Below are 23,879 nucleotides of genomic sequence, written 5' to 3'. Positions count from 1 at the left end.
GTTATTTGTAAAGATGAGCCTGTATTCTATTCCGGGGGAAGGCACAGAAGGCAGGAGGTAAGGGCAAGACGCCTCAGAGCCTGGAGGCGGGAGCTAACCACTGGACAGCCAGGGCGGTCCCAGCATCCATCACTTTAAGGGAACAGGAATGGAGTGAACAGAAACTTGCCAGGTGCCGAGTGACAGGCAGATCACGACATAAGATACACTTTTTCTACCCCTCAAACTTTTAACACTTTAACATTTCTTTGAAATGCAACCCTTGAATCCTATATTCTCTTCCAGAATTTTAGATCCAAGCTGATGCAGACAGTAAGAATTCCCAATATAATTTTTTAAGCCCCTACTTAAGATTTACCAACCTGCTTTATTGATTTCTTTCACTGATTTAAGTTCTTTTCTTTTTTCTTTAGTATTTCTTTCAGCAAGGCTTTATAAGAGGCAATTTTATCTACATGTGTCTGAAAGTATCTTGCTTTCACCCTCTTCCTTGAAAAATAAAGCAGGTGGAACACAGCAGCCTACGTGTAGCTTTTCTTCCCCAGCCGTCTGGAGGTATCACTGCTATCCTCTGGCAGTATAATGTTGCATCTGTTTGGTCTGTTTCACACTCAGTCTCTTTCATCAACTGGATTTCCTCGTGATGTTGACAACTTTGGCTTGAGAGTATTCCATGGCATTCCCTCCTGCAGGTATCTCCTCTTTCAGGTTCCTTTTTGGGCTGTTTTGTGGCTTTGAGCTGTGACAAAACATGTTTTGCATACTTACACCTATGAATGGCTAAGATGATTTATTAAAGGACACTTGAGGCTGCCCCTCGGACTTTTTTTCAACCTGCCAGCAGAAGGGGAGAGTCTATAATTATGTAACACTATTGATGAGTCCATAATGCTGCAGATGAATCACAGTAAGCGCCAAAGTCTTTAGCATGTGTTTCTAACTCTTGAACCTTATAAACCACTGTCTGTCATATAAAGGTTACTAACACGTCAAAGGCTCTGGAAACCATGTTAGGACTGAATTTTGTTCACTTCACATTATATCTAAAGGCCCTCCACCTTCACTGCTTCTGCTTTGTACCTTTTTTTCACTTGAAAATGTTTTTACGCTGTCATAGTTTGCCCCAGACCATGGATCTGCTCATCCAGGCTTCAGACTCAAATCCTGACTCTGAAGAACACCAGTGTGAGTGACTCTGTTCACCTGTTAAGTCGTCTGTCTCCTCCCAAGGGTGGCTGTGAGGATTACACAGGAGATAGATGACAAATGCCTGGCAAAAAAAAAAAAGGTCCAAGCTCTGGTGAGCTGGTTCCAGGGGACTGCTTGTCAATCGCCAAGTGCTACATGGCTCCACTGTTCACGGCTTCCTGCTTCTGATTCTTTAATCTTTCATTTCTTCATCTGTCTCCATGTTCTCAGTTTCACATATTCCAGAATTTTCAGCACTCCCAGTATATTCATGTATATTCACGCTTTCCCTATGACATCACACAAGTGGGTTTACGGGGCAGGCATTCTGTCCTTCTCCACGCTGGGCACAAAACTCCTACTTCTTGCCTCCTCATCGGGAGGGCCAGCACAAGCACACCAACGGCTCCGGCCATCTCCCTGGCTCAAGTCCACCAGGTGACTCAACTAACTGAACTAGCTGGCCTGTTCCAAGCTGTCCTTTAAATTGGTAAAAACTCTCCTATCCGCCTTCCTTTCATGGCATGTGTTGTGTATGTGTGTGAGGCAAAGTCTCTTGAATAAATTATACTGGGTCTTTGCAAACCTCCAGAAAGAGTTGAGTTGAAAGTGTTAATCCTTACCCTGGGTTACCATGCCCTTGCAGAAAAGGAAGGCTTTCAGAAGCTGAACAATTTACTCACAGTTACATGGGAATTAACAGCAACATCCCCTCAGGCTGAGTCTTCCTGAATGGGAAAATGTAACTGTTGCTCCCAAAGACAGCGCTTTATTAGCAGGTAGCTAACTAGCCAAGTAGCTCTGGTGTAAGCAGAAGCGCTCCATTTCGCAACAGACGAGACACAGAGAGGAGACACAGACAGGTTACGAGCCTAGCGGAGGTGACACAAAGCTGCAGAATTCAGGGGTGAGGCAAAACCCACAAAGGGTCCAGTTGAAACGGCCCCCTTAATTCATCCACTAGTAACTACCAGCGTTTGTTTCCCCTCTTCAAGTCACAAGAATTACCTGGAGAATGATGACTTTCTGAAAGAACAGAAAAGTTGCAGCTGTTGTTGTGCAGTGGAAATCCTATCACACTCACACAAACAGTTGTGTCTGGGTTACCACAGTAGTAAAGCACCTCCAATCTGCAGGGACCGCCAGGGAGGAGACGGAGAAAGCCATATACTTTGAGGCTTTTGCCAAATGTGATGAACAGAGAGGTTGGCAAGATGCCCCTGGTGCCGTGCAATGCCGCCCTCTGGGCTGTCTCAGTTCCCTGAAAGAGCTCGACTGGCCTGTTATTACTAAAACATTTTCCCTAATTTTCCCACCTGGGTCAGGGAAGTTGGTCCCTCAGCTCTTTTCACAACCTGCAAATTGAAAAGCACAAACCTGACCAGGCTTAGCCACTTCTACTCAAATATTTTTTTTCAGTGCTTCCAGCCTGAGAAACTTACATAAACATGTGAAATTACAGTCTGCAAACAGACTAGCCCAAAGAGCCCAGTAAAAAGTGATGTGGTATTATTTGGGGTGGTGGAGCATGCGGGGTGGAGGAGTTTAGGGTTCAGTCTAACCAATTAATCACTGTAAGCATCGAAACATCAAAAACGCCAGCAAAGATAACGAGAACAATAGCCACCTGGCCCACTATGCCTTTTTATTGTGCAGTGTCTGCCTTGGAGACTCATCAAGACACTGCTCAGTAATCCTCACATCCTTCCTCGCTGGGAGGTACTTCGAGATGTTAACTTAGAAAGGGGAGGCTGAGAAAAAAATGCCACAACTTTCCCCTGCTAGTGAGGTGTAAGAGGATGAGAATTGCTTGCTTCATGCTTCTTGCTGTTTAGATTTTATTATTGTCTTTATTTATAACTTCCACCCCACTCCATACTGTTAGTCAAATGAAAAATCTAAACAATGAAAGGAAGGAAGAAAATACTCTCACCAACTTTCCACTCCTCCCATTTTGAATATTATAAACTCTTTTGCTCCCTTTATCATTCAGTGTTTACTTCCAGTCTGAATTCTAAAATGGAGAAGTCAGATACCTAGGGAATTCATACAAAGAACACCTCCATTCTCTCCTTAAATGTTAATGCCAAAACAGCAGAGGGTGAAAAAAGGGGAAGTAAACTGTGAATCAGCCTTTCATGTATTATTTTTTAAAATCAAGAACTCCCTGTAAGGGACTTGTAACCCCTTTATATGGCACTGCTTAAACTCTCTGTGGACATGAGGGGTGGGTGTTCTTGACCCTACTAGTATGTGATTTTGACTGGCACATGCTTTTCATGTGATTTAACATGGAACACATAGCATAAGATAAATAATCTCATTTTGAGACTTCTAACTTAAAAGTCCTTCCTAAATCATTACAACTCAAATGGAACGTTGACAGCTAAATATGATTTGAGCTTAACTATTTAGTAAACAGAAAGCCTGAACATGGAAAGATCTTTTCTGAAAAAAGTAGAGTATATCGTATTTGAGGAGGCGAAATTCTTCCCCACCAAGATGCAACTGCTCTGTCTACAAAGTATTAAAATACATCTAGATTTTTTTTTCCCAAAAGGAATTCAGAGAAATTTATTCCAGGCTTTTAACAACAGGATCTGAGTCTAATCTAGTCTGACCACAAGAATCCATCTGGGTTAAGTTCACCAGTGGGGTGCTTCACCCTTAGGCAACCTACTTTCCCCCTCCCCCCAAGCTTATTTATTTTTTTTATTTTAAAATTAATTAAAATTTCTTTTTTCAAATTTTGGACTTCCCTGGTGGTCCAGTGGTTCAGACTCTGAGCTTCCAATGCAGGGGACATGGGTTTGATACCTGGTTGGGGAACTAAGATCCCACAGGCTGTGTGTCCAATAAATAAAATAAAACTTAAAAAAAAAAAATTTTTTTTTCAAATTTTTATTTAACACCAAAAACATTTTGTATCAGGAGACAGTCAAGAAGACATCTAGATTCTGCTGCAGGTTTACAATGCATAAATGGATACTGGTCTTGGAAAGTGGAAATTCCCAGCTGGTCCTGGAAACTGGTCCAATTCATCCATTGGATTAGTCAACACAGTAGGCACCTTCCTAGATCAAAGACAAGCCAGGGCTCTTTGGGCCGCATTCCTGACGAGTGAGAGAGCTGGGTGAGCGCACAGTTGGGAATGCACCTCCACTCTGGGTGTGGCTGAGTCTGGAGCCATCTCTGAGAGCCTGTGGGGCTTCCCTGATTGGGCAACAGGTCACTGGGACAGGATGGCTGAAGAATCTTGTGGAACAGGTATTGAGAGGAACAGGAAGGACTAGGTCCCAGGCCAACCAACAGGCAACCATGGCAGCAGATGAGTGCATTATCTCCCCAGGCGTCCTAGAGACCCGAGGCGGTTTCTGACAGGCTGGAGAATGGGCAGATGCTGGGTGGTGGTGGTGGTGGTGGTGGTGGTGGTGGTGGTGGTGGTGGTGCTGGAGACAGGACGCGCAGTGGGAGCCTGAAGGTGCCCCTGGCTGAACTGGGGGGAAGCAAACCGATTTCCCCTCCTTACGTTTTGTTCCCTTAGTTATGTCGAGGCCCAAAAAGAGGCTAGGAAAGACTCCACTAGCCTTCAGTTGAAAAGGAAAAAGCACAGTTTCAGTTCCCAGTCAATAACAACCAGTCCCCCCAGCTTTCAGGAGAGGCAGTGCATTATCTTAAAAGATGAAAAGCAGCAGATGCCTCAAGCACAGAGGGAATAAATAAAGGCTACAGGGGGAGACGGTGACGACAACTTTCTGATATCCTGGCACTGTTCACACCATCCTGGCTGCCCCCAAGACACTGCCTCCTTTAGTAATCACCACAACCCTGCACCATAGACACCAGTACCTTGTGTTTAGGGAGGAAACTGGGCTTAGGTGAGCCACACGGGTCACAGCACTCATCAGCATCAGAACTGGCAGCTAATTCAGGCCTGTCCAACCCTATTAATTAACAAAGCCATGGCTTTATTTGCTCGCCCTCCCCGTCCGTCCTTCTTCCCTCCCACTCCCACTTCATCACCTCTCCGGGGCTAATCTGGGAGGAGCGCATCTGCATGAAAAGTCTCTCAGATGGAAGATCTTGCCCTCTGAATGAAGCTCTGTCTCCTAGGTGCACTTCTCAGTTGGGCTTTTTTCCCCTCTTATAAATGAAGAACCAATTTGAGCCAATATTTTCAGTTTCTATTTCAAGCTTACAGCCAAACCTGGTCTGCATACCCTCTGCAGACTCTCAGATTGACTGACAGTTGAGAGACGGGTTTAACCCAAGGAATATGGGGCTACCACAGCTGTATCTGACCGTATCTCTGTCTTACGCCCAGTGATAGTAAAATAAATTCACACTTAACAACAGCCTCTCTGGTTAGCAGTCCAGTGGCCGGCGCCGAGCCGGCTGGGCCTCGCTGCCAACTGCCCCGCAGTGTGTGACAGCTGCTCATGGGGACGGGCTCCTTCTGTACTTCTGCTCTAATGACTCAGTGCGACTTAAAATACCCCTGGGCTTAATACAAACAGTCTCAGAAGCCGATTTCCAAAGAACAGCAATCCTCTTAAAATAGAAGCTTTCAAATGGCATTATTGCTCATCAACACCAGGAGGCTTTTTTGCCTGCCTTCATGCAGGCAGTAGCTGAGCAAAATTCTGGGTCAGATTCCCTATGGGAAAAACGACAAAACAAACCTGTAAGATTACTGATGGACTGTTTTCCTAGCTGTCTCCTGGTTTCAATGCACTCTGCCACAGCGAAACTTCTTCCTACAGTAGCTCAACATGGTACACTCAATTTGGGAACAGGGCTAAACCTCCAGCTTTTAGCAGCGAATTAAATATATGTTAAACCATTTTACTTGTGACCTGGCAGAAGTCACTTTATCTTTCTGGGTCTCAGGGGACTCATCTGTGGAATGAGGTTACACTAGATATCTAAGGGCCCCCTCTATCTCTGAAGTAAAGTGAACCCAGTTGCCACTGAATCAATATGTAATAATACTCTAACGGGATGAAGAGATTAGATGGACAAAGAGAATCTGATGTCAGCACAGATCCCATCACTTTAAAAAAAAAAAAAAAAGGCTATATATCTTGTCTCCTGCCTTCTCAGACATACAATCCCACTCATATCTGAGAGTCCAAAGCAAAGCGCAAAGACTAAACACCTAGTTAGGGGCCCAAGGTTGAGGCAGAGTTCAGATCCAAGCTCTGCGACACAGACTGCCTGGGCTAAGTGTGTGTGGTGAAGACAAACTCCACTCGTGGCACAATCATGTGGGTGAAGAGAGGTTTCTGAGTAATTCTGATGATTCCAAAGAAGATGATCTTGGGCAAAACTCTTTTCCCTGGTGCAATTCACTGGGGTAAGACCTATGGGAAGCACTCACCAGTGAACTGACTGATGGTGTTGAGAATGGACTCTGAAAAGGGGGAAATCAGGATGGGGTAATGGAGGTTTACTTAAGTAGGGGTCCCTTATTATTCACCTAAAGTGTTGTACAAGCTTGAGAAAACTTTCCAGAGCTTGTGCATTCACAGAATTTTATAGAATATGTTAAAAATAGGGAGAACTTTTACAGAAACAGACACTGGGTCTTCAAAAAGGCCCTAAAATTCATGCTTCTTAGAGCTAGACTCTAGGTTAGTCTGTCAATCAGACAGATTTCAGGGTTGACTTTGGGAAAACACTTGTCCTGGGATGAAGAGATCCCAGGCTCTCGAGTCACATTAAACTGGGTGTGATTCCTGGCTTTACCATTTACAGAATAATCTTTGGCAAAATTTAAAACTTCACTGGGTTTCAATTTCCTCATCTGTAAACTTGGGTTTAGGGTTTCCCAGGTGGCTCAGAGGTAAAGAACCCACCTGCCAATGCAGGAGATGTGGGTTTGATCCCTGGGTTGGGAAGATCCCTTGGAGAAGGAAATGGCAACCCACTCCAGTATTCTTGCCTGGAAAATCCCATGGACAGAGGAGCCTGGAGGGCTATAGTCTGCGGGGCTGCAAAGAGTCGGACATGATTGAGCGACTGAGCACACAAAATCGGGTACAGTGTACCTACAGGTCCACCGTGAGGATCAGCAAATATGCAGGAAACAGCTAGCACAGTGGGCATCGGAGGAGTTTACCGAATGCTGCCAGAGGTACAGTCCTCTTCCTTCCCCTTTAACACTGTGCCTGGCCTCCCTCCTGTCAACTCAGATGTTAGTAAAACAAACTAAAGCAGAGAAAATAAGCAGAAACCCATCGAGAGCAGCCATGGACATTAACGGGTTTCTTGGTCACAGAAGAGTCTCATAAGTCTATCCTTTCCAAGCCTGGAACAGAGTAGAAATAGCAATCCATGGAGAGAGGCTGCTGCAGGCAGCTCACTCAGAGTGTGGAGAAGGTGGAAAGGAGAAAGAACAAACTGAAAAGGCAGCTGACAGAAGTGCAACAAGCAGGCTGCCCAGGACCACTGACTGCAGAAGCATGTACGCTTCTACCTTCACTGGGCTGAGAGTATCCTTCTAAGCTAGAATACTACTGTTGTCAGCTATTTCCAATCACGTCAGATTCAACGTACTACTCTGTTAAAAGAAGGGAGAGAAATGTGGCAAAAATGCTTAAAATGTGAAAAGCTGTCGTGCCTTAAAGAATACACTACAATCCGTGGCGGAAATCTCATTTATGTAAAACAGTCCAAAGACCAACAAAATTAGATAAATATATTAACCGTGTAAAGACATATGGAATAGAGGAGAATTCCCTTATTGCTCTATACATGGAAATACTGGTGCATCAAAATAATTGAGTAAAACAGTTGTTGACTTTTCCACTGCTTTTCTTGGGAAAAAAAAAAAAGATTTCGTTTAAAAAAAGAAGACCCCTCTCAAGCTGAAGTGATGTGACAGATATGTCTTCCTCATGCCCCTTCAGTTTTTGAAAATTCCCAAGTTCCCTTTATTCTCTCTTCATTCCAGAAAACTAGGCATTCACTTACTACCAAGAATCCAAAATGCAGTGAAAGAAGTACACTTCACCTTACGTCACAAGTGGCTTGGATGTGATTCTTTTAATGAGGTACTAATGAGGAGCTAAAAGTTCTGTCCTGTCTGTGAATTATTTTAAATGGACACAGAGGTGGCCTTGGGAGACTTGTTTTTCAACTCCCTGATTTTCTCACACTGGCCTACACCAGACTTGAAGGCATAACAAACTCTATATGAATTTTAAGCTCTGGAAGAATTTAAAAACTGGAATGTTTTGCTATCCTTTCAAAATAAAGAGGGCAAAGCAGGCAGTTGTTTTTCTGAGCAACTGACCATGGAACGCCCAGGTCTCCATGTTCAGGGCAATGTATTTTAATAGCAGCAGGAGCAGCTGCTACCTAACATCAATCAAGCACTACGGAGCCAGGCACTGAGCTACGTGCTGTGCGTAAGTTATTTCATTTAAATGGCACAATCAGCCTATAAAGGACTATTACTATTTCTATGTTAGAGATGAGGAAATCAAGACTTAGAAAGGTTAAGAATCTTGTCCAGTTTTCAAGATTAGCAAGTGGCAGAACTAGAATTTGAACCTGGGAATTAGGCTTAAGGTGGTACAAAGTATCAGGTGTTTTTAGAATCTGAGTATGTGTTAGAGTGCTCACTGCTTTAGATACTGTTTTCTGAGTATACTCTGTGTGTGCGCTCAGTTATGTCAGACTCTTTGCAACTTCATCAACTGTATGTAGCCTGCCAGGTTCCTCTGTCCATGGAATTTTCCAGGCAAGAATACTGGGGTAGGCTGCCATTTCCCTCTTCATCTAAGTATATTAAAGAATATATAAAACAATGACATAAGAACAGTCATTCACTTGCTTTTAGAACTTAATCTCTCTCTCCCACACTTCTCTTTTCTCCTCCCTTCAAGTCTTAAGTCAGAATTGAAGGACAGAAGAGTGAAGATAAGAGGTAGGACTGAGTGACATTTTTACCACCTGCAAGGAGCTTGCTGCTCTAACTCCTCTCAGAACTAACTGAACAGGTGAGCAATTAATCTCAGGCCCTGAAATTACCTCGTAAAAGCAAACTTAAAAAAAATCACTTTTATTATTTTTCTTTCCCCAAGAGGTAAAGGGACCTTAAGAAACTGTTCAATCCTTGACACGACAGTAAAAGTTCTGCGACTCCAGACGGAAGCGGGACAGGACCAGACGCAAGCCTTTAGGGCCTAACCTGTGGCTGTTAGCAGGACGCGTGGCTCCTGTAATACTGGCCCTTACGTCTGTCTCAGAGAGGTGGCCTGTCTCTGGCTGACAGCACCAGCTGGATAGTATTTCTACTGCGTTGCATGCATGCGATGGAAACGCAGAGGAAAAGACACACATGTGGAGGCTGGCTAAGACTGGTCTAACATGAATACAGTGTGTGATATGAAACACAAAGAAGAGACCAGCTCCTACCCTGAGCACAGATTATGACTCAAAGCACTCAGCCCTTGGAGAATTTTCTAACTACTGTAGAACCGTTTCATGTTTAAGTCCACTCTCATTCGAAGAGCTGCCAATTCATGGAAGTAACAGACAGGCGTATCTAGATTTATTTCCAGTCTCAATCTTTCTGTATCAATTGCCCAGATAAGTGTGTTTAAAGTCAAATATCTACAAGGTTCAGTACATTTTGGCTGGGTTCTATCTTTGACTTCTACAGAGTTCAGAGGGTTATAGATCTTTTCAGTTTCATGCAGTAGAGCTATGGGCTGCAATGGTTTGTGATACTGGGATTGTAAGAAAGTAGGTGGAATGCCTTAGAAAGCCTGGGCTCCGTTTGGAAGTTGAAGACGGGAGGGCTACAGTGATGGGTTTGCGATCTTGGGAGTCATTTAACTCTTCTGGCTTCTCTTTTGCTCTCTATGAGGAGAACTCATGCCAACATCACACAACGTATCTAAAGTGCTGTGGATGCTCCAGAGAAAGACTCTCTACACAGACCTTTTAAAGCTGCATCTCTGCAGACACAGAGAACAGACTTGTGGACACGGGAGGAGAGGAAGAGGGTGGGATGAATCGAGAGAGGAGCATGTTAACATAGATACTATCATGTATTTAGAACTTGAATTCCGTATCACTTACCTATATCGCTCCTCCTGTAAGGCCTGCATTATTAGCGAATAGTCCCTCTGATAATGTTCCTTGAGGGTCTCAAAGGATTCCTCGAGTCGGGCCTGTGTTTCCCGGATCTCCTGGACCTCGTGGAGCAGTGCATCGAGTCCTGAGCTCTGCATGTCCAGGGTGTTGGTTCTGGAGCTGGACGCTCCTACGGCGAGGCCGGCAGTGCTGTTGGCACCCACTGAGCCCGAGGTGGCGCTGGAACAGTCTTCCTCACTCCCATACTTGGGGCTGGACTGAAAGGTGGAAATGGCCCCCAACGCCTTCCCCGGCTCGTCCACCTGCCCTTCCTCTAAAGAGTCCTTCAGGCTGGGGATGTTGTCGGCGCTGCCAAACTTATTCCGAATGAGAGACGCGATCTCCCTGGGCTTGGAGACCACGGCCCCGGCGGCTGAGTGGGTTGCCTGGGAGAAGCTGGACAGCCCGCCCTTGACGCTGTCCACCACGCCTTCGCTGAAGCCAGTCACCTTGGCGCCCACGTCCTTCAGCCCCTGGTGCATGTCCCTGAAGACGTCCTTTGGCTGCCGGGGGATCCCATTCTGCTCCACCTCCCGGAGCTTCCGGTGGTAGTGTTCGAGCTTCTTCTGCAGCTGCTGGATGGTCTGGGCTGATTTCTGGTTCTTCTTCTCAAAGACCTGCTTGATGCGGGCGGCCTGCTGCTTGTCTGCGCTGTTGGCCAGCTTCAGGTACTCGGCCACATTGTCGTCCCGGGCCGTCTGTGCAATCTTGATTTGTTCCGTGAGCTTCAGGATCTTCTGTTGCAGGTGGGCAATAGCAGCCTTTGTGCGCTGAGGGTCTGGGGTTCCATCCACCGAGTCTGTGTGAAGGCTGCCATCTGTGCTGGAGGCCACCGCACTGGAGGTCTGGGCGAGGCTGCTTACTTCCAACCGCTCGATCTGGTGTGAAAGCAAGAGGGGGAGGTTAGAAGGAGCCCAGGAGGACCCGCTCTATCACCATCGATGGGCCCCAGTGTACTGAAAAAATTCACCTACTCAGCACAGAGTGTTCTAATTGTTCAAGTTACTCAGTCGTATCCGACTCTTTGCGACCCCGTGGACTGGAGCCCACCAGGCTCCTCTGTCCATGGGATTCTACAGGCAAGAATACTGGAGCAGGTTGCCATTTCCTCCTCCAGGGGATCTTCCCACCCAGGGATTGAACCCACACCTCCTGCATTGGCAGGTGGATTCTTTACCGCTGAGCCAGCGGGGATGCCCACTCAGCACACAGTGCTGACCCAACTCCTCCTGTCCTGTACCAGCCTCCTTGCCCGCTTGGATACTGTCCCCAAACAAGTACACTTTACTTCAAGCAAAACAAATACAGGAGAAAAGATTTGCAGAAGCTGGGATCTGTGCAAAAGGTATTCGTCTTCTGCTAGAGGATTTCTTACAGTATTCCTTTATATAATAAAACTCTCCTAATGAGTTTAAAGCATGAATTAATTCACACTCAGCACACATACTTGTGTTCAGAAGTGTATCTATGTACAACATAGTACACCTGCATTTCAATTTAATCGTAAGAAAACTGCCTCTGTATTCACACATCACTGTATTCCAATTCTTGCTTTCAGATTACAGTCATCTGAAAATGCCGGTGAGAAAGGTTAACTTAAGTGGCTACATATAAAAATCCAAAAATCCAACTGTTATCACAGTGTCTTTTTAATCAAACTATATCAAGGGGTACAGAATCATTCTGTCTGTTCCAACAGGGACATTAAATTGGAAGTTGGAGGCATGTGAAGGGGAGAACGGGAAGGTCCTGCTGAAAGTGGCAAGCATGAACATGGTATGGGCTTGAAAGTTAAAAGCCCAAATCACAAGTAGCTGTGATAAACTTGGGCAAGGTAACATGAACCATCTGGGACAGAGACAGAAGAGGTAAGTAATTAAACAAGTCAGGGACTAAGTTCAGACCTTCCTTGTGAAGCTCAAATTTTTTGCCCTCTGTCCACTCAAGAATTTTTATTAGGCAAGGGACTCCAAAACACATACAATGACTATCTTCTGGTGTGTGTGCATGCAACCATTCAAGGGAGCCAAAGAAGAAGACAAATTGTTCAGATTTGAGAACTTCAACTATCATACTTCAAAGATACCAGGCCAAAGCTAAGAGAAGGTTGTGTTTCTCCAAATCACGAGAAAAAAGCCCTTCAAGAAGGTGTGCCTGGATGTGGCCTGTGGTGATGAACTGGGGCAGGGCCCATGCAAAAAAAGGATGAGATGGTTGGATGGCATCACTGACTCAATGGACACGAGTTTGAGCAAGCTCCAAGAGATAGTGAAGGACAGGAAAGCCTGCGTGCTGCGGTCCGTGGAATCACAAAGAGTCGACACATCTGAGCGACTGAACAATGGCAACCATGCAAAAAGGCTGTAGACACTGCTCTATTGAGCAGTAACAGTAAGAAATAATGAAATAACCATTGTGGGGCAATAAAAATTCCCACTAGGAGCAACAATGTACAACTTCACCATCCTGGAGAAAGAGGGGCACATTCTTTCCCATCCCTAATCTTGTTTACCAGTAAGCAAGGTGGTAGCAAGAACTATATATAGGTTATTCTCATATTCTGAAAGGCCGACGATAATTTTGTAGTAACAGTAATACGCCAAGTCTGAAATGTTCATGAAATGCTGACTATTAACTTGTCGGTCTAGAGGCTCATCCTCCCTTTCCCATCCTGGCTGTACCTCCTCAGTTTGCGGTCTGAGCAGGGACCATGCCGATCTCTAAGACACATGCAGTTTGCGACTGGGTTCAATCTATTACTACTGATGTGAATAGCAAACAGTATTATTTTCCTTCCAGATGAACAGATGTGAACTACTGTATGCTGAAATAAAAGCAAAAGATAATCTATAACTGAAACGAGTAACAAAAATGACATTATGCTCCACTAACAAAGCGAACGTGCACAAGAGTCAGGGACGAGCACGATAACCGTGCCGGGCCCCTTCTCCATCCACCCTGATCATCGCGAGGTGCCTGAGAATCAGCGTGGAAGGGCCGGGGGGAAGGCAGCAGAGGGGAAGACGAGCCAGGGTCCCAGCTAATCGAGCTGCCCAGAGGTAGAGCAGAGGCTCCTGGAAACCCACCCGGCCCAGGGCCTCAGGGTCACTCTCTCAGGCTGCACAGAGCTCCCACGCCGTGCTCTTCTCGCTGAATGGGATTTCAGACCCTGTAACTACCGTGCATATAGTTACATGACCCTGACTGTGTGCTTATGCTTGACAGCTCCCCATCCATCACAGTGCAAGGAAGGCAAATCCGAAACACCTCTAGATTGAGGACCACAAGCTTATGCATGGTCTAGTTTTCTTAGGCTCTTTCTTATCAATCTGAATATCAACTTCTACGCATCCTGTGTGTGTGAAGTGTCGCCGTGGAAATCAAGTGTCACTGTTACTCTGGGAGGACACACACGGATCGTACTGCTCAAAAGAGAGCGCTGGGACTAGAATCGAGCTGTTTTAAACGTGTTTATGATTTGTTTTTTGAACTACATCTAATTCACAACGATGTCTCATTTCTGCTGTGGAGCAGTGACTCCGCTATACGCACAGATACACCTTGTCTTCCATCGTGGTTTATCACAGAATACTGGATACTGTTCCCCGTGTGATAGAACAGGACCTAGGACCTTGCTCTCAGAATCAAGGTTTGATTCCATCGCTACAATTGCAAAAACCTACATAAAGGTTCAATATATTTATTTACAAATGATCACAGTTTAGATGTGATCTTACTTCCCTGCACAGCAACTGAAGAGATAACCCAGACTCTCTCTACTCTGACTTCTCTATCTGGGTTGTCTGGAGCCCCACTGCGTCCTTCGCGTGCCTGATTCCCCCTTAGCATCAGCAATATGCCTGCGAGAATACAGCTGACAGAATCCACTGTCTGCAGCCTCAACAAAGAAGACTAACCCTCAGTTTCAGCACAAGGGTAGTTTACACTTGAAACCATGAATCCCTGGGTTACCCAGTAACTCTTCCCAATTTGGGCAGGTACTATTATTAAAAAGGAAGAAGAGCAAGAGAAATCGGGAGAAGGGAGGGGGCAGAAAGAAAAAGGAACAAAGAGAAAGATATACTGAACTGCAGAATTACAGGACAGGGGTGGGAAAGCTCTCCTGGTATCGACAGTGCTGTGAACCAAGTCCTTGGTGGCCTGAATACTTAGCACTGGAAGGGCTGACTTAGCCATGAGTTGTAAATGTACCAGCTGCAAAGTTCGCTTTCCCAAAAGTCTTTGCTAGTGTACGAGGCTCTCCACATCTAACAAAGTAAAATTTCATTACTACTTCACTCCAGAAAAACAACTAAATTGCCAATATGAAAAGAACATTTTAAACCTTTTCAGAAGGCAGTAGTGGAAAACAGGAGAGGGTTTTCTTAACAGGAAAAGGCACAGATCAGAAAAACAAGACTATTAAATCTGGCTACAGTTCCTATAGCAGGGAAGCACGGGTTCTGGCATAAACTGCTCAGATTCAAAACTGGCTTTGCTACTTACTAGACACGCAACACTAGGCAAGTTGTTCAACGTCTGTGTTTGTTTCGTCAACTGTACAACAGGGATAGTACTAATGCACACAAAATCACACTCACAAACAGCTTGAAAAAGCACTGATATACAAGTAATACTCATGACAATAATCCTGGTCACCTGTGAACTTGGTGCTACGAGTCCGGTTTGTCTCAAACAGCCCTTTTCTGGGGAGAACCACTTAAGACTCCACTGTCTTTTCTACTCCAGCACTTTTCAGGTCTATCTTCATGAAAAACACAGTTGTAAAATCATCTCGTGGGTGATACTGCGTATGTGACAATTCACTGAAATGTGAACTCTGGTGGGGTTTGCTCACTAGCTTTGGAGCTGCTGATTCCCACCATATGCCCCAGCAAAATTGTGACCAAAAAAAACAGAACAAACCAAAACTGTACCATGGGTCACTTGGGAATAATGGAAGTTTTCCATCTGATTCTGTGTATGCTACGGGCACACCTGGAATGCAGCTCTTTTGCCAGGGCCCACAGTTTCACACCTCTAGCCTTCTGCCTTCAAGAGCACCATCTCTTTTCCTTTCCCGGCTGAAGGGGGCCCAGGCCAGGCATAACCTCCTTCCAGGAATCTGTCCTGACAGCTTCCTGTTCCCAGCTGGATTCATGTGTGCAGTCACTCAAGTCGTGCCCGACTCTTTGAGACCCCATGGACTGTAGCCCGCCAGGCTCCTCTGTTCATGGGAATTCTCCAGGCAAGAATACTGGAGTGGGTTGGCATTTCTTCCCCTAGGGGATCTTCCCAATCCAGGGATGGAACTTGGGTCTCCTGCGTTGCAGGCAGGTTCTTTACTGCTGGAGCCACCAGGGGAGCCCCTGGAGTCATGGCTCTTCCTTCCCATCCCCACACATCTCTGCACCTGCATCACTCTGTCAGTCACATTATGCTGACAGCACTGTTTGAGCATGCTGCTTCTGCATTCTGTTCTGCTTCTGCTTCTGATGGTTCCTGCGGGGGAGGGGTCATCACTCATCTTTGTGCCCCGAGAAGGTATTGCAATGCCTAGGCAAAGAAAATATCCAGTAAGGGTTCTATATAAATGCTCGCCAGCGTGTCCTTCAAAGGATCCTTTTAGACCTCATACGCCATGCAGTGACTGAGACTATGCGACTATGAATGGAACAAAGGTCAGAATTTTTGTAAGAAAAACAGCTTCCAACAGATGATACACATTCCTCCAAGGCTGCTGAGGAAAAGCTACTGCCTGAGTCAAATATGTGTTGAGATGATTAACATCCTCTCTGGCCCACCCTGCTCCCGCCCCACTGCAAAGAATCCATTATGGAATCCAGGACTGCTGCGCAGAATGCTCCCTCACTGGAGAACTGCCTTCCTGGCTTGTGTGAAATACAGCACTGAGGATCAACTCTGCCAGGTGAACTTCAGGCCTGATGTGTGGATTTGATAGATTCATGAGAGCCCAGGGAGGGGGAGGGGACGAAGGGAGGAAGAGAAAGAAAGGAAAGAATAGAAAGAGATCATAGGCAATCTACAACCACAGCACTGATGGTCTAAGTGTAAAACTATATGCTGCTTTTTTTATGGTTAGGAGCTGTTTTTGTAAGCACAGATTCATTGTTCAACTTAACCAAGAGGTTTCAAGTATCAGGTCATGGCCACTGGAAATGTCCAAGCAGAGACTTCATGGCTGCATGTTAAAACTGTCACATGAGGATACACTGACAGTTGGAACAGATGATCCCTGTTTCCTTCTAATTTTAAGGTTTTAACTTTTGTGAAAAAGAAAGTGACTTGGGGTACGGGTTTTTAAAAAATCTTTCTCATAAATCCTCAGAAAGAAGAATGACTAGTTTGAAGCACACAGATCTGCTAATACTAAAGTGAGTTTCTAGTTTTTGAGCAGGCGTTAACAAGCAAAAGAAGCAAGTGACAAAGATAAATGCTTTCACTGCTGAGGATTTAAGAATGCATCTATCAATAAAACCCATGTCTGGATAAGCGAGTCTGTAAAACTGCCACCAATGAGCTCCCCTTTACAAGTTAACGTCCCACAAACACTCTCAGGACACAGTCTAATTAAGACAGAAGATTTCTAAGCCTCAGGTTAATCCTGTTTATTTCAAGCAATTCTGATAAAACAAAAGTATAAAAAGGAACGAAAGACTCTGGAAAGCTCCACGTGGTTTGTGATAATCTAGTTCTCTGAACTGGCTATTGTTAGGCTTACATGTGGAGTAAAAAGCTCTAAGGAGGCGTTGTATAAACTGTACACCCCCAACTCCATTTTATGGCTTGATTATTCTTCTTTCTCTTAAAATGGTCTTAAATATAATGCATTTGCTAACAGCTTCCAAATGTATACCGTAGCCCATACCTCCCTTAACTCTACACTCATATACCCACCTACCCACTCACTATCTCTACTTGGATGTCTAACATCACTTCAAATTTACTACGTACAAAACCGAGCTCCTGACATCTCCCTGCAGTCTTCTCCATCTCGATCACGGCTACTTTACTGATCCATGTGATCATGAAGCATAAAGAGTTTACGTCGTCCACGATCACAAAGGAAAGAAGTGGCCAAGCCACTGCGTGAACTCGGGCAGCCTGGCAGCAGAGCCAGCGCTGTCGCCGCGACGCACACTACGCTGCTGCAGACAGTGTTCCGGGCTCTACTCGCAGAACCTGCCTGCTTCTCACTGTGTCTCAGCTGCTGCCACTCTGGTCCACGACACTATCAGCTCTTCCCTGCATGACTGCAATCATCTCCTACACTATTACAGCTATATTTTTACAGTCAAAAATATTTCAGCAGTCCTTAAAAACCTAAGTCAGATCACAACAACAGTCTTTTAAATGTGTAACTTTCCGGTGGCTCCACACATTGGTCAGAGTAAAAGCTAAAGTCCTTACAATGGATGATATATAAATCAACGTTCTCAAATAGAACGTAATGGATATAATCTAGCTGATACTTCAGAGTTATAATGGGACAGCAGTAACTTAAAAAAAGAACTAAATTAAACACATCAATTAAAAATACTGTGAACAAAAAATTAAAAAATTTAAAATTCTACTATGAAAAAAATAGCATAAATATGTGACTAGTATGGATTTCAGTGCATGCTCAATCACTTAGTTGCATCTGAGTCTTTGCAACCCCATGGACTGTGGCCCACCAGGCTCCTCTGTTCATGGGATTTCCCAGGCAAGAATATTGGAGTGGGTTGCCATTTCCTTCTCCAGGGGATCTTCCTGACCCAGGGATCAAACCCACATCTCCTGTGTCTCCTGCATTGGCAGGCAGGTTCTTTACCACTGAGCCACCTGGGAAGACCTATCCATCAGGTCACACAAGCCAAAACCAAACCATGCCAAAGCCCAGGAATCATCCTCGACATCACCTGCCTTCTACCTGTATCCAATCCAATACCCAGTCCTATCCATTCTTTTCCAAATTTCCATCAAAGTATAATACTCACCACCCATCTCTACTTATTTCAACTGTCAAACTCTTAGGACAAAATCTTGTCCTCTCTCTCCTGAATCACTCACACTGACTGATCTATCTGCACTCATGTAGACCCTCAATTAAACTAAAGATTTTAATATAAAAAAAAGAAGTCCTAAACTACCCAACCCCTACATTATTTTAGTAGCTTTCCATACTTGAAGTATTAAGAACATGAACCTGAACTTGGTCAACAAAGTCCTACGTGACTAGGCCCTGGATCTCTCTCTAGCTTCATCTTATAGCGTGTGCCTCCCACTCTAGACACTCTGGCCTTTTTCAGGCACTGCTGCTCATCCTGTCTTCTCTCACAGTGGATGAACAGGTATTGTTCGCCATCTGCCTCTACAAAGATGAGGTCACTGGCCACTGTGATTGCTGGTCTTCACATCCTTTCTGAAAGCGTTTCAGACCAGAGATCAAGAATGAGGGACTCTGTGCTCTGGGAAAAACTGGCAGAACTGGCCTTCAGATAGTTAAAGATACTTTTCAGGAAAAGATTTTATGATCCCAAGTTCCTGCATCTTTTCAGATCTAGAAAAGCACTAAAATCACTAGTGAAGGCACCTGCTTCTCACGTGACCAGCAGTAACCTTCTCTAGACTAGCAGCAATCATCTGTAAAAATGTATGCTTGAATCCCCTTTTACCAAAATCACACATAGACTAACACCACCCTTCCCTTTGGAGTAGTTCCTCACAGCTATCTGAGCGACTGTCTCCCAGGCTATAGTCCTCACTTTGTTCCCAAATAAAACTCAAGTCGCAACTCTGACGAGCGTTTTTTGGTCAACGTCACCACAGGGTCTTCACACCTGCGGTACTGCCTACTGTCCTTTCTTCAGCTCTCAGCAGGCGTTCTGCTAGGTGCCTGGGCATAGACTGACAGACAAAACAAAGTCTCTTCCTTCATGATGCTTAGGGCTAAGTTGGGAAAAGTGGTAGAGAAAAACCAGTGATCAAATAACATATATTGCGAAAAGTGCTACAAAGAAAAAGGACAGAGTGCTGTGAGAAAAGGAGTAATGTAAGGCAGAGAAACCTACTTTAGATTGGAAGGTCACAGAGTAATGCTTTGAACAGGGGCATTGAAACTGAGTTCTCAAAGACAGAAAAGGAAGTTGTTACTTAACTGGGCCACAAAGGAAGAGAAGTATTATTACTATAAGTCTCATGTGCCAACAAAATATAGAATTTGAATGATCATAATCAAGATGAAACAACACAGTTAAGCTGACAATTCAAAAAGAGGAAAAAGATTTGTCTATTCATTGCTTCTCACAACTCACCTGGTCAAAGACTGAGACTGTGTTATCAAAAACGTTTAAGGAAGAAGCACAGGGATGGGATGAGAGAAGTAAAGACCAGAAAACAAGAAGGGGCCACCTGCCCAGTAACCAAATGGAGTGTATGGATAGCTGTATTTACAAGGCTTATATAAGCAGTGAGTCAGCAAAAAGCCAGGTGTCAATGGATCTTTTCTCTGCCCACTCTAAGCAGCTAGAAAACTTGGCTCTCTCTATTGAATAGAAGAGGGGCTCAAGGACAAGGTCTGAGGTAGGCTAATAAAACAAGTCACCACACCATCCAGCAGTACTTGCCTAAGAAAGGGTGGGGAAGGATAAACCTTCGTGCTCAGCAAAACACAAGAAACAGGATCCAACTTAGAGCAGATTAGAGCAAGGTGATTCTGGTAAGATTTCACTGACCTAGTGTAACTATTTCTTTAACTTGCAATAAAAATGCTTATTCAGTCCAGTTCAGTTGCTCAGTCATGTCCGACTCTTTGTGACCCCATGGACTGCGGCTCGCTGGGCTTCCCTGTCCATCACCAACTCCTGGAGGTTGCTCAAACTCATGCTTATTAAACAGCCCCAAATCCAGACTCCAAAATTTGCTGAAAGCCAGTGCTAGATTTTAAAGAGAAAAATATCTTTATCTTTCTTTTCTCTAAAAAATGCTAATGTGTATTAACAGTAAAAGAAGGACTCATAATGATGGAACTGGGTCTGGCAAGGAAAACGGTACGAACGAGAACACAGAAGGGATGACATCACAGTGCAGGCGAAGGGATGAAGCACTAACCAACCACTTGATACTGAGCAGCAATGATAATGAATCGAAGACAAAACACCCACCAACGCACAGCTAGGAAAACAGCAGACTCCTCAACCTGCCTCCCTCCACCTCCACACTTATAATTCTCAGCCTACTACTGTGCCAGTGGCAACAATTAAATAAGAGCGCAGAGCCTTTCTTTTTTCTTCTTCACTTCAGGCCACAGGGAAAGCTGAAAAAAGCGGGGGGGGGGAGGGAGGAGGGGTGGGGGTGGTGGTGGTGGTTAATTATGACTGTTCAAAGAAGAAAAAGGCTATCTAATTGTTAGTGTTCTTTGGTCTGGAAATTCCTAGCTTCTACCACTTCATGAATATCTGAGAAAACCTGATGACTATTTCTGAAGGTCACAGAACTGAATGACCAGAAATAATGGCTTCCTTTCTGGCTCCCTCGGGTATCCCTTTCTATCAAATGTGAATCTGCAAAATGTTTTAGTCATTGCTAAGAGGCAATTCTATGTAGCAGATACAGAAAAGTATAAACAACAACAAACAAAAACAAAAAAAGGGGAGGGGGCTGGGGGGGGGGGCGGAGACCCAAAACATAAGTGACACATTTATCTTACCAAAGCCCCCTGTCAGGCAGTCTGCTGATTTTGCTTGCCACAAAGCTCATCCTTCATTTGTGCACTGCCAGTGCAAGCTTGGATCGCGCAAACAATCACAACCTCTTTTGGCTATAAGCTCTTTCCATTTGTCCCAGCTTCCAAACTGCAGACGAGCTGTGGCAGAGTCTGTCACGGCTGCACATACTTGGTTTCCGAGAATAACGCGGTAAATGAGGACAGCTACCACTGGGAGTGCCTTCCCCCACCAACAGCCAGCCGAAATGAAGCTTCTAGTTGATCCCTGGGCTTCTCACCTTCACAGCCTCAGAGAAGTGCCTTTCACAGAACAGGCAGGTACAGCCACACCACATCAACATCCCTGCATAGCCAATCCCCTGCAGTGCCCTCCTCGGCCTGCGTACTGTTCCGCTTCTGTCTCCCGCATCAACTCTTAGAGCTTTCTACACTGGGGAGCCAGGGAGGAAGGACTCTGTGCTGAACAAACAGAAAGCTTCTGCCAAACAAGCATCCGTGTGTGAGAGAGAGAGAGAGTGAGTGTGTGAGTGTGTGTGTGTGTGTGTGTGTACGCGCACGCGCATGGCCTGGGTGTGGGCACAGTTTGCTAGAGCTGAATGCAAATGAACAGTTTGAGACCGCAGATCACACACAGTATCTGTCGCTCTTCTCCAAGCTGTGAGCATTTTTTATAAAAGACAAAAGCATCCAACGGGCTGGGCTTAAAGCTACAGGACGTTCATTCACCATCCACATTTGTGCTTTCATTGACAACCAGAGAACAGTTCAAGGAGGTGAAAAATATTCTAAATAGGATTCTATTTAGGATTTAGGATTCTATCCATGTTTCAACAGAAGACTAAAAGATTGCCAGGACAAATTTCTATGCTTTTCTAATGTTTCCTCTCTTATTTTTCATTTTAGGTTTACAAAGTCATTTAAATGAAAACTGAGCAAGAGAAAGACTTCAGAAAGACTTCTGGTGCAGAGCACAAGACCCTGAAGTCTTTTTCACTATGGACAAGAGGCAAAAAAAGCTTCTGAATGAAAAGCAATAAGCTCTCTGAAGTTTAAGTAACAGATTAAAACACCACAATCATAAACCTGAGCTCAGCTCCTGTACCATCACATACTATTTATTGAATACTCACGATATTGCATGAAAGAATAAAATGTCTTCAAGAGACTGTTCCTGCCCTGAAAAAGTCACTGTGGGATTTACCCTAAAACAACCCATTAAGGACGCCTGTGTGATTAATTAGCACTCTTACTGCAATAATCAGGTCAAATCTAAAGAGACCAACTATTTTGTGATCGAGAAAAATCTTTGTAAATTATTTATGATCACAAGAGGGATGGGAGGTTGTCAGCAGAAACTGTGAAACACTGAAGTGGTTAAAAAAAAAAAAAAAGAAAAAAAAATTTAAGTGTCCTTTCAAGGGACTACCCGGTGTTGTCTATCAGATATTCTGGAGTTATCTGATAGTATAAATTCTGCATCTTTGTCTCTGGCTAGATTATCTTTAAACTGTAGAGATGGAAATTACCTTGTGGATAGTGCTGGTGATGAAATACAGATCAATTTTGTCTGGTAGAGAATATAAACTTCCTTAAGTCCAATTCTCATTTTAATATCTTACTGCTTCCTAATAATTGGTGAATTAGTGAGACAAATAAAATCTTTGACACATGTTCATTTTGTATGAGAGTCACAATTTTTCCTTTGAATAAAACCTTTAACATTTGAATCTGTAGTTTTTATTTTTGTAAAGTATCTAATTAAAAATCAATTGTCTAATTCTGTCTGTTTTAACAAGGTTCTTATAAAAGACCTCTCAATTTTTAGAGTTTTAAGAACAAAAACAAACAAACTAAAAGAATTATAATAGAGTACTCTTGTGGCTCTCAAAGCCTAAACTATCTATTATCTGGTCCTTTACAAAGAAAAAAGAAAGCTTGCTAATCCTTGCTTCACAAACCCAGGCAGCATAAGCAGACACATCACTTTGTGGGCAAAGGTCCGTATAGTCAGAGCTATGGTTTTTCCAGTAGTCATGTATGGATGTGAGAGTTAGACCATAAAGAAAGCTGAGCACTGAAGAATTGATGCTTTTGAACCATGGTGTTGGAGAAGACTCTTGAGAGTCCCTTGGACTGCAAGGAGATCCAACCAGTCCATCCTAAAGGAAATCAGTCCTGAATATTCACTGGAAGGACTGATGGCCACCTGATGTGAAGAGCCGACTCACTGGAAAAGATCCTGATGCTGGGAGACTGAGGGCAGGAGAAGTGGGCAAAAGAGGCTGAGATGGCATCACTGAACCAGCAGACATGAGTGTGAACAAACTCTGGGAGATGGCACACACATGGAAGCCTGAAGGGTAGAGTCCACAGAGCTGCAGAGAGTAGGACATGACCTAGCAACTGAACGACAACAACAACTGTCCGTGTTTCAGATCAAAGTTACAGCATCTCAACTGGCGTAGATATCTGAATAAGTGTGATCAACTTGACAAAATAGAAGACACTGAGGATTCAATCGGCATTTAGCGGTAAAGTCAAGTTAGGACCCAGACAGAAAACAGGCTCCTTTACTAAATATCACCCAAAGACGTATCAGGGATATTTTACTGATAACACAAAAAGTTTCAAAATGTTCAAATGTTGCTTTACAAAGAAACCTCTTTTTTTTTTAGCTTTATTTATTATTTTTGGCTGTGCTGGGTCTTCACTGCTGTGCGTGGGCTTTCTCTAATTGCTGTGGGTGGGCTTTTCATTGCAGTGGCTTCTCTTGTTGCAGGGCATGAGCTCTAGAGTGGAGGCTCAGTGGTTGAGG

General features: G+C 44.4%; 1 protein-coding gene and 1 long non-coding RNA gene across 20 annotated transcripts in view; one reads left to right on the top strand and one right to left on the bottom strand.

Moving 5' to 3' along the window:
- The window catches only part of TMCC1 (transmembrane and coiled-coil domain family 1), a 151,737-nt gene that overhangs the window by 12,747 nt on the left and 115,111 nt on the right, over nt 1-23,879 (bottom strand). For 18 of the 19 annotated variants that reach the window (XM_070463300.1, XM_070463308.1, XM_070463297.1 and 15 more), the window contains one exon: nt 10,282-11,213. In XM_070463300.1, the coding sequence (XP_070319401.1) occupies nt 10,282-11,213 (932 nt within the window). Of the gene's footprint in view, nt 1-10,281; nt 11,214-21,342; nt 21,560-23,879 lie in introns of those variants that run through there. The other variant, XM_020872614.2, reaches the window with a different exon arrangement.
- LOC110124182 (uncharacterized) lies at nt 1,421-22,722 on the top strand. The gene is made up of 4 exons (XR_002309690.2): nt 1,421-1,626; nt 9,081-9,194; nt 12,035-12,203; nt 21,968-22,722. It is a non-coding gene; the product is annotated as an uncharacterized lncRNA (long non-coding RNA).

This window comes from Odocoileus virginianus, unplaced genomic scaffold (assembly GCF_023699985.2).
Source record: "Odocoileus virginianus isolate 20LAN1187 ecotype Illinois unplaced genomic scaffold, Ovbor_1.2 Unplaced_Contig_2, whole genome shotgun sequence".
In the NCBI taxonomy this organism is placed as follows: domain Eukaryota; kingdom Metazoa; phylum Chordata; class Mammalia; order Artiodactyla; family Cervidae; genus Odocoileus; species Odocoileus virginianus.
The sequence above is the reverse complement of the archived record's forward strand: the minus strand, read 5'-3'. Positions and strand labels throughout refer to the sequence as shown.